Source organism: Pyxicephalus adspersus, chromosome 5 (genome assembly GCF_032062135.1).
Source record: "Pyxicephalus adspersus chromosome 5, UCB_Pads_2.0, whole genome shotgun sequence".
In the NCBI taxonomy this organism is placed as follows: domain Eukaryota; kingdom Metazoa; phylum Chordata; class Amphibia; order Anura; family Pyxicephalidae; genus Pyxicephalus; species Pyxicephalus adspersus.
In genome coordinates, this window is record NC_092862.1 from 82,352,196 (window position 1) to 82,365,953 (window position 13,758).

Sequence of the window (13,758 nt, forward strand, 5' to 3'; positions counted from 1 at the left end):
TTCTCAGGGCCCACCGCCTCCTCCTCCTGCTGTTGTTGCTGCCGCCTGTCAGTACTCCATTCACTAAAATTGTACACTTCTGAGTTGCATTGATGATGCACAACACCCAGCTCTAAATGCCAGTTACCAATGCGGTCCACGCTCCATCTCAGGGCCCACCGCCCCTCTTCCAGCTGTTGCTGCTGCCACCTGTCAGTCCTCCATTCACTAAAATTGTATTACACACTGCTGGGTGGGTGGCATTGTCAATGCACTACACACAGCTCTAGATGCCAGTTACCAATTCGGTCCTCGCTTCGTCTCAGGGCCTACCGCCTCCTCCTTTTCCTGCTGCCACCTGTCAGTACTCTACTAAAACTGTACACTTCTGGTGGCATTGGCAATGCACTACACCTAGCTCTAAATGCCAGTTACCAATGTGGTCCCCGCTCTGTCTCAGGGCCCACCGCCTCCTCCTCCTGTTGTTGCTGCTGCCGCCTGTCAGTACTCCATTCACTAAAATTGTACACTTCTGGGTTGCATTGATGATGCACTACACCCAGCTCTATATGCCAGTTACCAATGCGGTCCACGCTCCATCTCAGGGCCCACCGCCTCCTCCTGCTGCTGCTGCCTGTCAGTACTCCATTCACTAAAATTGTACACTTCTGGGTGGCATTGATGATGCACTACACCCAGCTCAAGATGCCAGTTACCAATGCGGTCCCCGCTCCTTCTCTAGGCCCACTGCCTCCTCCTCCTGCTGTTGCTGCCTGTTAGTACTCCATTCACTAAAATTGTACACTTCTGGGTAGCACTGATGATGCACTACACCCAGCTCTTGATGCCAGTTACCAATATGGTCCACGCTCCTTCTCAGGGGCCACCACAACCTCCTGCTGCTGTTGCTGCTGCCACCTGTCAGTATTTCATTCACCAAAATTGTACCCTTCTGGGTGGCATTGATGAAGCACTACACCCAGCTCTAGGTTCCAGTAACCAATGCGGTCCCAGTTCCATCTCAGGGCCCACCGCCTCCTCCTCCTGCTGTTGCTGCTGCCGCGTGTCAGTACTCCATTCACTAAAATTGTATTACACACTTCTGGGTGGGTGGCATTGTCAATGCACTACACCCAGCTCTAGATGTCAGTTACCAATGCGGATCCCGCTCCGTCTCAGGGCCCACTGCCTTCTCCTCCTGCTTCTGCTGCCGCCTGTCAGTACTCTATTCACTAAAATTGTAGACTTCTGGGTGGCATTGATGATGCACTACACCCAGCTCTAGATGCCAGTTACCAATGGGGTCTCCGCTCCTTCTCAGGGCCCACCGCCTCCTCCTCCTGCTGCTGCTGCCGCCTGTCAGTACTCTATTCACTAAAATTGGACACTTATGGGTGGCTTTGATGATGCACTACACTCAGCTCTAGATGCCAGTTACCAATGGGGTCACCGCTCCTTCTCAGGGCCCATCGCCTCCTCCTCCTGCTGTGGCTGCTGTCGCCTGTCAGCACTCCATTCACTAAAATTGTATTACACACTTCTGGGTGAGTGGCATTGTCAATGCACTACATCCAGCTCTAGATGCCAGTTACGAATATGGTTTCTGCTGTGTCTCAGGGCCCACCGCCTCATCCTCCTGCTGTTGCCATGGTCTGTCAGTACTCCATTCACTAAAATTGTAAACTTCTGGGTGGCATTAACGATGCACTACACCCAACTCCAGATGCCAGTTACCAATGGGGTCCCCAGTCCTTCTCAGGGCCCACCGCCTCCTCCTCCTGCTGTTGCTGCTGCCTTCTGTCAGTGCTCTATTCACTAACATTGTACACTTCTGGGTAGCATTGATGATGCACTATACCCAAGCTCTAGATGCCAGTTACCAATGCGGTCCACACTCCATATCAGGGCCCACCGCCTCCTCTTTCTGCTGTTTTTGCCACCAGTCAGTAATCCATTTACTAAAAGTGTACACTTCTGGGTGGCATTGATGATGCACTACACCCAGTTCTAGATTCTAGTTACCAATGCGGTCCCAGCTCCGCATAAGGACCCACCGCCTCCTTCACCTGATGTTGCTGCTGCCGCCTGTCACTACTCCATTCACTAAAATTGTATTACACACTTCTGGGTGTGTGGCATTGTCAATGCACTACACCCAGCTCTAGATGTCAGTTACCAATGTGGTCACCGCTCCTTCTCAGGGCCCATCGCCTCCTCCTCCTGCTGTGGCTGCTGTCGCCTGTCAGTACTTCATTCACCAAAATTGTACACTTCTGGGTGGCATTGTGACTAGATGGAACTCCACCCTGCACATGCTCCAGCATCTGTGTGAGCAAAAGCTAACCATCTGCCATTACTTGGTCAGCATGGTGCATGGAGGCAGCAGGGCCCTTGGTACAGCCGCACAACTGAGCTATTTTACCAGTGACCAATGCCTGCAGATGGAGACGCTGTGCAAGGTACTGGCCCCCTTTGATCAGGCCACAAACGTTGTGAGTCGGGAGCGGTGAGACGGGAACGATGTCATTCCCATCATCTTTCTGCTTGATAATACTCTGTGTGGCCTGATGGGAAGTGGCGATGGGAGAGAAGGAGAACAAATGGGGGAGGAGGATGAGGGTGACATTACACTTCATAGCGCACAGCCACCATCAGGAGGGGCAAGAAGGGACACTGACCAGCATCAGGAGTTTCAAGAGGAGGAGTAGGATGATTATGATGATGATGATGAGGGAGACCATGTTGAGGCTGCTGGACAGGACCCGTCAAACCCGCATTTGTGCTGTCACGTCCCAGGCATTGTGCGGGCGATGGAACAACTGGATCTGCTGCAGCTTGAAGAGGAGGAGGTGGGTGATGAGGAGGAAGATGTTTTGGTGGCTACTGAGGGACAGGGGGAGGATGAGACCAGGGAACCCCCTTTTCATATGTGTGTCCACATGTTGCGATGCCTATGGAGGGACCCCCGCATTTGCAGCATCAAATACTGGGATGATTACTGGCTGGCCACCCTTCTGGATCACCGCTACAAGGACAAAATGTTACAGTTTCTACCCAACCCGGCGCAAGAGAAAGAAAAGGTGACCCGCCCAAGCAGAATAGTATGCGACCGGCTGTGTGGGGAATTTCGCACACCCCATTCCACACAGGGAGCTCAGGCAGACACTGCCTCCACCCCATGTAGCGGCGGCAGCAGCATCAGCAGTAGTGGCAGCAGACCGCACACATCCAAAGGTGTTGGCCAAGGCAGGGGGGATTTTCTGGATGACTGGCAAAACCTGATGCCGTCACCTCAAACAAGTGAAGTGCAGGGGCATAACCATCGAGAACAGATGAAGCGCATGGTGCGCAATTACATTGGCTCTTTCTGGCTGGTGGTGGTGTTGAGTACAGCAGTTATGAGGAGGATGCTTGTCCTGACAGTAGTGACGTCATTAATTTTTGGGTCAACAAGCTTGAAATTTGCTCGCAGTTGGCACAGTATGCCATCAAGCTTCTTCAGTACCCGGCATCCAGCGTTCTGTCCGAAAGAACCTTCAGTGCCGCTGGAGGAGTGGTAATGGACAACCGATCAAGATTTTCGCTGGCTCTAGATGCCAGTTACAAATGTGGTCCACACTCCGTTTCAGGGTCCACCGCCTTCTCATCCTGCTTCTGCTGCCGCCTGTCACTACTCCATTCACAAAAATTTAATTACACACTTCTGGGTGTCATTGACGATGCACTACACCCTGCTCTCCATGACACTTACCAATGCGGTCTCCCTGGCGATAGCTGACCAGAGGCCACACACTGCTACTGCTCTCGATGACCCATGCTCCGTCTTTGGTTCTCCAGCCTTTTGCCTAATGTCACCGCGCTACTTGTCCACCACTTTATGGGTGGCATTTCTAAAACATGTCATGCAGGTCATGATGCCAGCTAGCAATTATTGTTATTATTAAACAGGATTTTTATAAATTTAAAAAAAATATTCAGCTATATAAAATAAATAGGGGTGGGTACATTAAATAGCAATGCATTCTTCTGTTTTGACAGCAGAGACTGTTGCTAGTGGGTTGAGTTCACCCTTTCCCAATGACCTAATGTTTATGCTGCCTTCTGGACGCTGTCCATCACGCAAAAATCCTATTTACCTGCGTTCACTTTGCCTGCCATTTTCTGGAAAACCACTACTTTATGCGTGGCATTCCTAACACATGTCAACCAGGTCATAATGCCAGCTAGCAATTACTATTATTATTATTAATAATAATAAACAGGATTTATATCGTGTTAACATAATATACAGCTCTGGTTACATTAATTAGGGGTCCGTACAATAAAAAGCAATGCGTTCTCATGCTGTGTTGATGGCAGAAACTGTTGCTAGTGGGTTGAGTTCACCCTTTCTCAATGTCCTAATGTTTATGCTGCCTTCTGGATGCTGTCCATCACGCAAAAATCCTATTTGCCTGCCATTTTCTGGAAAACCACAAAGTCTTTTGGAACTTTTGTATCTGTCCCTTGTTGCCCCTGTTCACATACACATATCTAGCAAATTTGGTGGCTCTAACATGTATAGGGGCTTTGCTATTAATGTTTAAAGTCGACCCATTGACTTTAATAGAATTTGACAAATCGGTTTGCCGAAATTACACAGACCCATCGGAAAAAGACATTTTTGCGGGACTGTCAAAGGCCTTCTCGCTCATGTTTCACGTGAAAACGTGAAAGTGAAATAAAAGTGAGCATTGCTGGAAGAAAATACAGTTAGGTCAATGGGTTAAATATTTGGTTTTTCTAATTTTGGTTCTGTACATTACCACAATTAATTTAAAATTTAACAACTCAGATGCATTTGAACTGCAGACTTTCAGCTTTATTTCAGTGGGTTGAACAAAAAGATTGCATAAAAATGAAAGAACTAAAGCCGTTTTTTACATAATCACCTCATTTCATGCGCTCAAAAGTAATTGGACAATTGACTCAATGGCTATTTCATGGGCTGGTGTGGGCGATTCCTTGGTTATGTCATTATCAATTAAGCAGATAAAAGGCCTGGAGCTGATACAGAGGGTGCACTGCAAGGTGCAAGCCACTCATAAGCCTCAACAATAGAAAGGCTAGATTGGACCTTGCTCAAAAATATTTAAAAAAGCCAGCACAGTTCTGGAAAAACATTCTTTGGACAGATGAAACCAAGTTCAACCTTTACCAGAATGATGGAAAGAAAAAAGTAAGGAGAAGGCGTAGAACAGCTCATGATCCAAAGCATACCACATCATCTGTAAAACATGGCGGAGGCAGTGTGATGGCTTGGGTGTGCATGGCTGTCAGTGGCACTGGGAGTGTTTATCCATGATGTGACGCAGGACAGAAGCAGCCAAATGAATCCTGAGGTGTTCAGAGATATACTGTCTGCTCAAATCCAGCTAAATGCAGTCAAATTGATTGGGAGGTGTTTAATAATACAGATGGACAATGACCCAAAACATACAGCCAAAGCAACCCAGGAGTTTATTAAAGCAAAGAAGTGGAATATTCTTAAATGGCCAAGTCAGTCACCTGATCTGAACCTAATTGAGCATGCATTTCACTTGTTGAAGACTAAACTTCGGACAGAAAGGCCCACAAACAAACGGCAACTGAAAACCGCTGCAGTAAAGGCCTGGCAGAGCATTAAAAAGGAAACCCAGCATCTGGTGATGTCCATGAGTTCAAGACTACAGGCTGCCACTGCCAGGAAAGGGTTTTCAAGCAAGTAATGGAAATTAACATTTTATTTTCAGCTTTTTAATTTGTGAAATTACTTTTGAGCCCCTGAAATAAAGTGATTGTGTTAAAAAAACGGCTTTAGTTCCTTACATTTGTATGCAATCTTTTTGTTCAACCCACTGAATTAAATCTGAAAGTCTGCAGTTCAAATGCATCTGAGTTGTTTCATTAAAAATTAATTGTGGTAATGTACAGAACCAAAATTAGAAAAAAGTTGTCTATGTTCAAATATTTATTGTTTATATATAAATATATACACACCTAACTGTACCCTTGCTGTGCACATAGATGTTCTAAACGTTTGTAAAATGTATAGTTTGTAGCAAAAATTGTGTGTGGGTTATAAAGTGAGATTTAAAAACTTCATCCCAATGTCATCTTCCCAGAGGCAATGGTATCTGCACTGTAAATGAATTATTTTTAATTTCATTTTTAAACCAAATCTTTAATGAAAATTAAGTAGTGTAAAACACTTAAATCCTAAACACTTGGGTATAAATATTTGCCTCTTGCTGTAAGGATATGTTTGAGGTTGCAATGCAGTTACTGCTTTCTCATACCAGAGAACTGCTGCCTCGGGGAGATGCTATAAATAGCTTCTCCCCCACCGCAGACTCATAATGAATGAATGGCGGCTGTATGTTATCGCTTACTGCCACCAGCTGTCAAATGTGCAGACCCTGGTTCTTTCACCATTAATGAGAAATTTTTCCCTAATGTCTGCTGGTAAAAGTGACATATTCAGATACATCAATATTCAGTTTCTGCCAGTTATCAGTGGTACCTCGTGCAAAGCTATATATTACTACTGTAATATGAGGGTTGGAAAAGGAACCACCGGGTGCAGCAGGGAACAGAGGAGACTGACATTCCCGTACCAAATTCACAGTTTTTAAAGGGGCATTTTTTTTAAAATGAATCCTATTGTTCAGTGATGTGGGCAGAAGGAAATGTAGGCAGTAATACTTTTTTTTTTTTAAAGTTTTTTGTAATAGGAGGGTCACCAGATGGCTGCTAACCAACAACAAAGAGTACCCCCTTACTGTCACCAGCTCAACTTCCTGTTTAAAGCTTAAAAAATATGAAGCGATCTAAAAACACCAAAAAATGTCTGTGTAAGCCTATGCAAAAGCCTATATTTTTTCGTGCCTGTGACAGAAAGAAGATAGATGAGTGTAATTCAAAAATTGTGTCAGGTAAGTTTATCTTATTGCAGAACGCATATTGCCTTCAGTAATCAACCTGTCTGCTTACAATTGTTTATTAGGTAAGTTTAAGTTTGCTTTAATGTCTGTAAGCTCTCCTTGATTATTCTTCTGATATCAAATGCAATTTAGTGGTGCAATTAAGGGGAAAAAGGGAGGTGTCCTTTAGTTAAGCAAAGCAGACCTATTGCAGGGCTGACAACACCGCTTGTGAATTCAGTACAGCAGAGGTAGCACAGTTAAATAATTTCAGAAAAAATAATTTTTTGTCACATGTATTTTTCTGTACATGCACTGCACAGAAAAAAATATGGGGAAATGTGCATATGTTCCAAAGATATAACAATGTTTTATGTATTTGATGTGGTACATACAGCTTAGTAACCAAATTTCTAAATTTATTCTAGCTTTTCCTATATTTTTAGTAAAAATAAATTGTAAACGGCTGTTGCAGTAGAGTAATGTCATCATGATACAAAAATATTCTTACCTTCTTGAAATATTTTTCTTTTCCTTTCTGCATCTAAAGGTGAAGAAAGAACACTGTACCCAGAAAGAAGTTTGTTTGCACCAGTAGTACAGGAACTTATTTCAACTGGCTCTAGCTCAAAAGTTGGATCCAGCTCCAAGATTAATTTATTAAGTTGTTCAATTGACTGATCGATATCTAGTGTTGGAGAAGAGGCAATGTCTTCATTATTTTCTTCCATCCAATTGGGAGATTTTGGTACTGATAGTAAATCATTGAAAATTCCAGGGCCATCATCTTGTTTAGTAGTTGAAGTGCTCATTAGCACAAGATCTCTGTTGCTAAATCCAGTATTACATACAGAAGGAGGAATTGATGTATTGGGAATATTTAATGATGAATCAAATCTGTGAGATATACCAAAAGGATTTTCTTTACCAGGAGAGAAACAGTAATGATGAGAGCTGATCATTTGTTCATGCACCCAGGTCTGAGTTGAATAGTTGTTATCAGGAGGAACTTGAGATACTGTTTGTTGTGGTTGTTTAGGCTCTCTGATGTTATATGACTTTTCAAACATTTGATCAATGTTAATTCCCAGGTCAGGTGTGACGTTATAGTTACGTTCATCTGCAGTGTTACTGTAACAACCATCAGAAAGCAATGAATTTTGGCTACTTTTAAGACTGCTTAAATGCAAAGACAAAAGGTTGTTGGAGTGTTGGCCTTCGGATGATGACAAAGTACCTATGCTATCAACGCTATGTAAATCATGATTTGGCATTTCGTCATCTAAAATGTCAGTTTCTCTATCACTAAGCTTTGTGTTTCCATTTCTGTGAATTTGGATTGGGAGAGTATTGTGTGTTCCACTATATTTGCTTCGCACATCAGTCATATCCTCTTGTGAGAACAAATGTACATCTACTCCAAAGCCATCTAATAACCGATCCAATTCAGCCTTTTCTTTTGAACTCAAATCTCGCTTGATTCTTGATCTAAGGTTATGCACGGTTTTTGTTCTAATGGTATCTGTAGAATGGCCAGAATCACTGCTGCCAGACAAAGTGGGATCAGTATTATCAAGCTTGCTCTTTATTGGAAAGCTGTGATCAGTAACTGGAAGAGATCTATCTATTGGGGATTTATTTCCAAATCTGGTATAGACACTTCCATCTGCAAGGCTCTGACTGTGAGGCACTATAAAAAAAGTAAGAAAATGTAAGTATTTGAAGTAGAGCACAGCAAACATCCTTCTCACAACCCCAAACAGAAAATAAAGTTAGAAGTCCTAACTAGATTGTCTGAGGAAAAAAAATGAATTACTATATGGTGGGATTCAGCTGTATTTAAAATTATGTAGACCAGTAATATGAAAAAAAAAATAATATAAAAGAAAGTAAGAAAAACACAGAGAGATGTGGCAAGGCCTATGGATGATTTTACAATTTCAGGGATACAACTGCCCATGCTAAGAGGGGGAGGAAGTGTAAATCAGCAGTGGGTTGTTTACATCGGCTGGTACCTTCTGTACCACCACAGACCCCCAAATACTTTATCATTCCAATCAGATGGAAAAAACAGTGTCGGCATATCATTGTCTCACACAATTGTAAGTCTTGATGTATTTGGTGATTATATAGTGGACTCTGTTTCATCTTTTTATATTTTAAAATATTTTTTGAGAATATATTCAAATGTTTGTATGCATTAAAATTAATTTGAATTATTTTTTTATAAGAACATTTTCAAAATAGGTAGAAACAGTTTGAATAAGAAAAAAATATGAACATTCCTGAAAACTAGTTATTTTACAAAGTTGCATAAATAGACAAGAAAAAATGGTTTGAATGCAATATATAAATAAATATAAATATATATATATATATATATATATATATATATATATATACATATAATGTGGTTTAATTAAAGAATGTGCATTTTAGAATAGGTGCTGAAAAACAAAGATATGGGGAAGCATGTGACCACTTGAGAGAACAGACAGGGTAATATTTCCCCCCCTCCAACATATTGCTTATGCAGGGCACTTTGCAGTGGCAGTAATGGAGAATGGAACAGCAGAGGAGTACTGCAAAATTTAAATATAAGTGGGTACAAGAAAATGAAATGGTTACAGGGTTTCTAAAGTAAACAAAAAAATGCAAAATATGAATTCCTTGAAATAGACTATATTATCCCTTGTTTTAGAAAGAAATAAAAAAAAACTCTTTTTAAATGATACCCGCTGAGAAGAAAAAGAGAAGGGTTCTAATACTTAATCAAACACACGGTTATACTGCAGACAATATCATCTTCAGGTCATTTATGACCACACTTCTTGGAAACACACATCTTTTGAACAGTCAAGATGTTATATTCAGTAATATGATAATTGCAGCTGTTTGCCATTATGAACAACCCAATCACCCCTCCCTATACCACACACACTTACACAAACACACAATCAAATCAAACAGAAATATGCAATAATGTTTTCCATTTCGATGTTGCTGTTTTAGTAAGAACATTAAAACTGGCTGCTGCACAGGATCACAAAAATTCTTATTGTTATGTAGACCAAATAAGTTATAACACTAAAAGAAGCCTGTAAAGCAGAGGACTACTACTTAAATAAACTACAATATCACCTTTATCATACTTACAGATACTTTAGCATTAAAATATGAAAAAATAAATGAGAAAACAATCTGTTTCTTAACTGCTTCCACTACTGTAGCTTTAGGACCATTATGCATCCACCAATAGGTGTTTACTGATTCAGCAATTGCTTTGACAATACTTACTCTGCCAACGAGGTACATTCAATAGTTTCTTTTGGCGCTACTGGCATTCATTAATTTTTTAATTTCTCTAAAATGTACTTAGTGATTTTTCTTCTTTACTAATAAAAATAAAAAGGGGAAAAAAGGGCTTGGGAGTCTGCGGGCATTTTACTACAGTGTTTACTCCCCCCAGGCACCCAATGTCTACCAATAGGGGCAATCAGACATTCCCTAATGGGAATCTTTAAGGTCCATGTGTTTCACTGGCAGTAATTATTTCCCACCAGGGGATTTTTTAGTGAATGTCAGATTCTCTGCTTTATAAAATAGAGCCCTAGGTGCCTAAGAGCAGTAGCAGGTGGTAACCGACCTGTGCAGACGTTTGCAAGACTGCTAAAGCATAGCAGAGCAATATTGTAAAATTAAAAATGCATGTTGTGAACATGTTTAAAAATGCTTGCACAGGTGTTTTTAAGCATTTTCAAGCAGTACTGATTTAAGGTTATAGAGGCAAAAGATTAGAACTATACAACCCTTTCTAAAATGGAACACAATTCCTGACTCATATACTGCATACCGTGTTTCCCCGATGATAGGGCATCCCCATCAAATAAAAAATTTTTGCTCAAACAATTAAATTAAAGCACCCCCGCAAATAAGACATCCTTCGATACCTGATACTGTGTGCCTCTGTGTGACTCCTCGATGCTGGCTGCAGTGCAGAGTGAAACTTTAAAGGACAAGCAAGCTGCTGATCCCTGCCCTAACTGAGTCTGTTACCCGGCCGTAGAAGCCAAAAAAAAGTGAGTCAGTGATCAGAAGTGGACACTGAATGGCACATACGGTAGTGATCAGAAAGGGGACAATGAATGGCACATGAGTGATCAGAAAGGGGACAATGATCAGAAAGGGCACAATCAATGGCACATGAGTGATCAGAAAGGGGACAATCAATGGCACATGAGTGATCAGAAAGGGGACAATCAATGACACATGAGTGATCAGAAGGGGACAATGAATGGCACATGAGTGATCAGAAAGGGGACAATCAATGACACATGAGTGATCAGAAAGGGGACAATCAATGGCACATGATTTTCAACAATAAATGTGTACTGTAGTCTTCTTCATGGAAAAATAAGACATCCCCCTGAAAACTAGACCTAGGGCATATTTTGGCATTTCAAAAAATATAAGACAGTGCCTTATCATAGGGGAAACAGGGTAGAGACAGCTAGTTTATGTACTAAAATATTTTATTTTCCTTTGTGTTTAGGCCTGTCCTTTAAATCTCAGAATACCTGTTTTACCCTCATTCTTAAAGTAACTGCTTTCTATTAAGATATAAATATTCTTTCCTTAAAAACGCTGGGATTTTTATATAACAAGCAAACTGTATATTGTGAAAGAAGACTTCAGTCAGTAGGAACTGCTTTTCCCCTTTTCTATTGTTATATATTGAGTGACAAAACTCTGTCTTCCCTATTACAGAAACTCAACAAATACGTATAATGGCTAGGCTGTGGAGAGGTTGATGTCACCCTATAGCATAAGTTCTGTAGTGCTGATGCAAAAGATGGGCTTTCCATTCATGGTGTCTCTAGGCCAAGGCACCTGCCCGGTGGGGTAGTTGTATGTTAAGTAATACTAACAACTGCACTCTGTGTGCTGAGCTATATGTCACATACTCCTGACCTTTGACTCTGTACTGTATATTATATACTTCCAAGACATGCAACCCAGGGCTGTATGCCCCTGACACGTTCACAAATATAGGTTACAAATGTATGGACCCCTCTGGCACTCTGTTCACTAGGCTTTATCTTATAAACTGCACTCAGGGCTGTATGTAACATACTTCTGACCCCATGCACTCTGTACACTGGGAGGCCTATTACATACACCTGACCATGTACACTAGATAAATACTTCATTGCAATCTGGTTTGCAATATTTTACTTAGATGTATATTTATATTGAGATTATATACATTTTATCTAGGTGTTTAACAGTTGCTGGTTGCTAAGAACTCCCTATTTTTAGAAAGTGTTGTTTAAACAAATAATAGATATGTTAAAAATAATATAGTGGGATTTTGGTAATCTGTAAACCTTTTTGTGGCACAGTAATGAAAGCATATCTTGTGGGTACAAAGACTGTGACATGTGTGTCTATGGCATGCTTTCAATACAAGCAACATCCATAATTTGCCAGGACATACTATGCAGCCCCTATCATTGCTAGAACTGTGGAAGACATACAAGAAGAGAGAAATTTAGAAAAAAGCAGCTAGGCAGGCTGACAATACTTCCAAACAACAGGACTTAGAAGTGGAGTGCATTTCTGGCAGATCAAAAGGTAATTATCAGTAACCCTTCAAAGTAATAAAACATAGTGAATTGTGTATGTATTTTTTTACCAAGTAACACACTTTGTTTCTGCATAAGATTCCAGGTACCAGCAACAGATAGCTAAATGTTAAGACAAATCTGCAATAAGTATGCTAATTCAAGGTTGGAGAAGAAGAGAAAAACAACCCCAACAAGTATAAAAATGGGCAATGTAATGAGATAGGGTGGGGCTCCTGGAAGCTGGCTATGTATATATTAAAAAGGGTACATTTTAATACATCTTAGAATCTTCCTGAGAAAATGAACAGGGTACAAAGAGGAATAAAGTACTTAATTGTGTTATAAGTGCACAAATAGTGATTTAATTACTTATTACTTATGTACAGTACATGCACAAAAATTGAAGGATAGCTGTACTTCTCCCCAATGGTGGATTGCTTTTCCATAAAAACTAACAGGGTTTCCACTGTACATGCCCTGACTGGCTTGGGTGCTTTTTATGAAAGGTCCTTGTGTCTCATTGCAGGATTCACAGTGTAGATGTACAAAAAAGATACAAAAAGTGCAGTTACCCTTTAAGATTGCATTGACATAGATAACTTCAAATGAAGTACATGTGTTCTATTTACCAAAGCAGTGTTCTAAATACTGAAAGAATATGGGCATGATGCACAAAAGAAAAATTTGTGCGCAGCTTTGTTTACCTGCTTTATTTTAGCAGAAGATGGTGGATACATATGTGAAGAAATCTTTGCATTTGTTTAAAAGACTCCTACATTTTATTAAAGACAGGAATTTTCAAACACACCAATTACATGCACTTTCCAGTATTTTCCATACTAAAAGCCTTTATGTAATAAAGCGCATCTTTTGGTCACAAGTTTCAAATATGCCTTGAGATACAACAAACAGCACAGCAAATTCCTCAGGAAGCATATTCCTAATGGATATTTAATGAGCCTTGTAAATTCTCGTTTCAGGATTTTTCAAAAGCTCTCAGAATAAGGTAAGTAAACTCTGACTTTAAACACAGCTGCAGCTTTGCTACCTCTTATTAGCAATTTCTGAGGACTGTTATTGCAACCCTTATTAGATTGCAAATATGTTTACCTTTTAATATGTTCAAAATTAAAAACTAGAAATTATGTATTTATGTAAGGTAAACATGAAATATTACCATTGGGTAATCTCCATTTTCATTTTCTGTCAGC

General features: G+C 40.8%; 1 protein-coding gene across 1 annotated transcript in view; it reads right to left on the minus strand.

Moving 5' to 3' along the window:
• TNS3 (tensin 3) overlaps positions 1-13,758 on the minus strand; it is a 216,767-nt gene that overhangs the window by 68,719 nt on the left and 134,290 nt on the right. Inside the window, exon 12 of the mRNA XM_072411956.1 lies at positions 7,432-8,610. Coding sequence (XP_072268057.1) covers positions 7,432-8,610 — 1,179 coding nt within the window. The remainder of the gene's footprint in view (positions 1-7,431; positions 8,611-13,758) is intronic.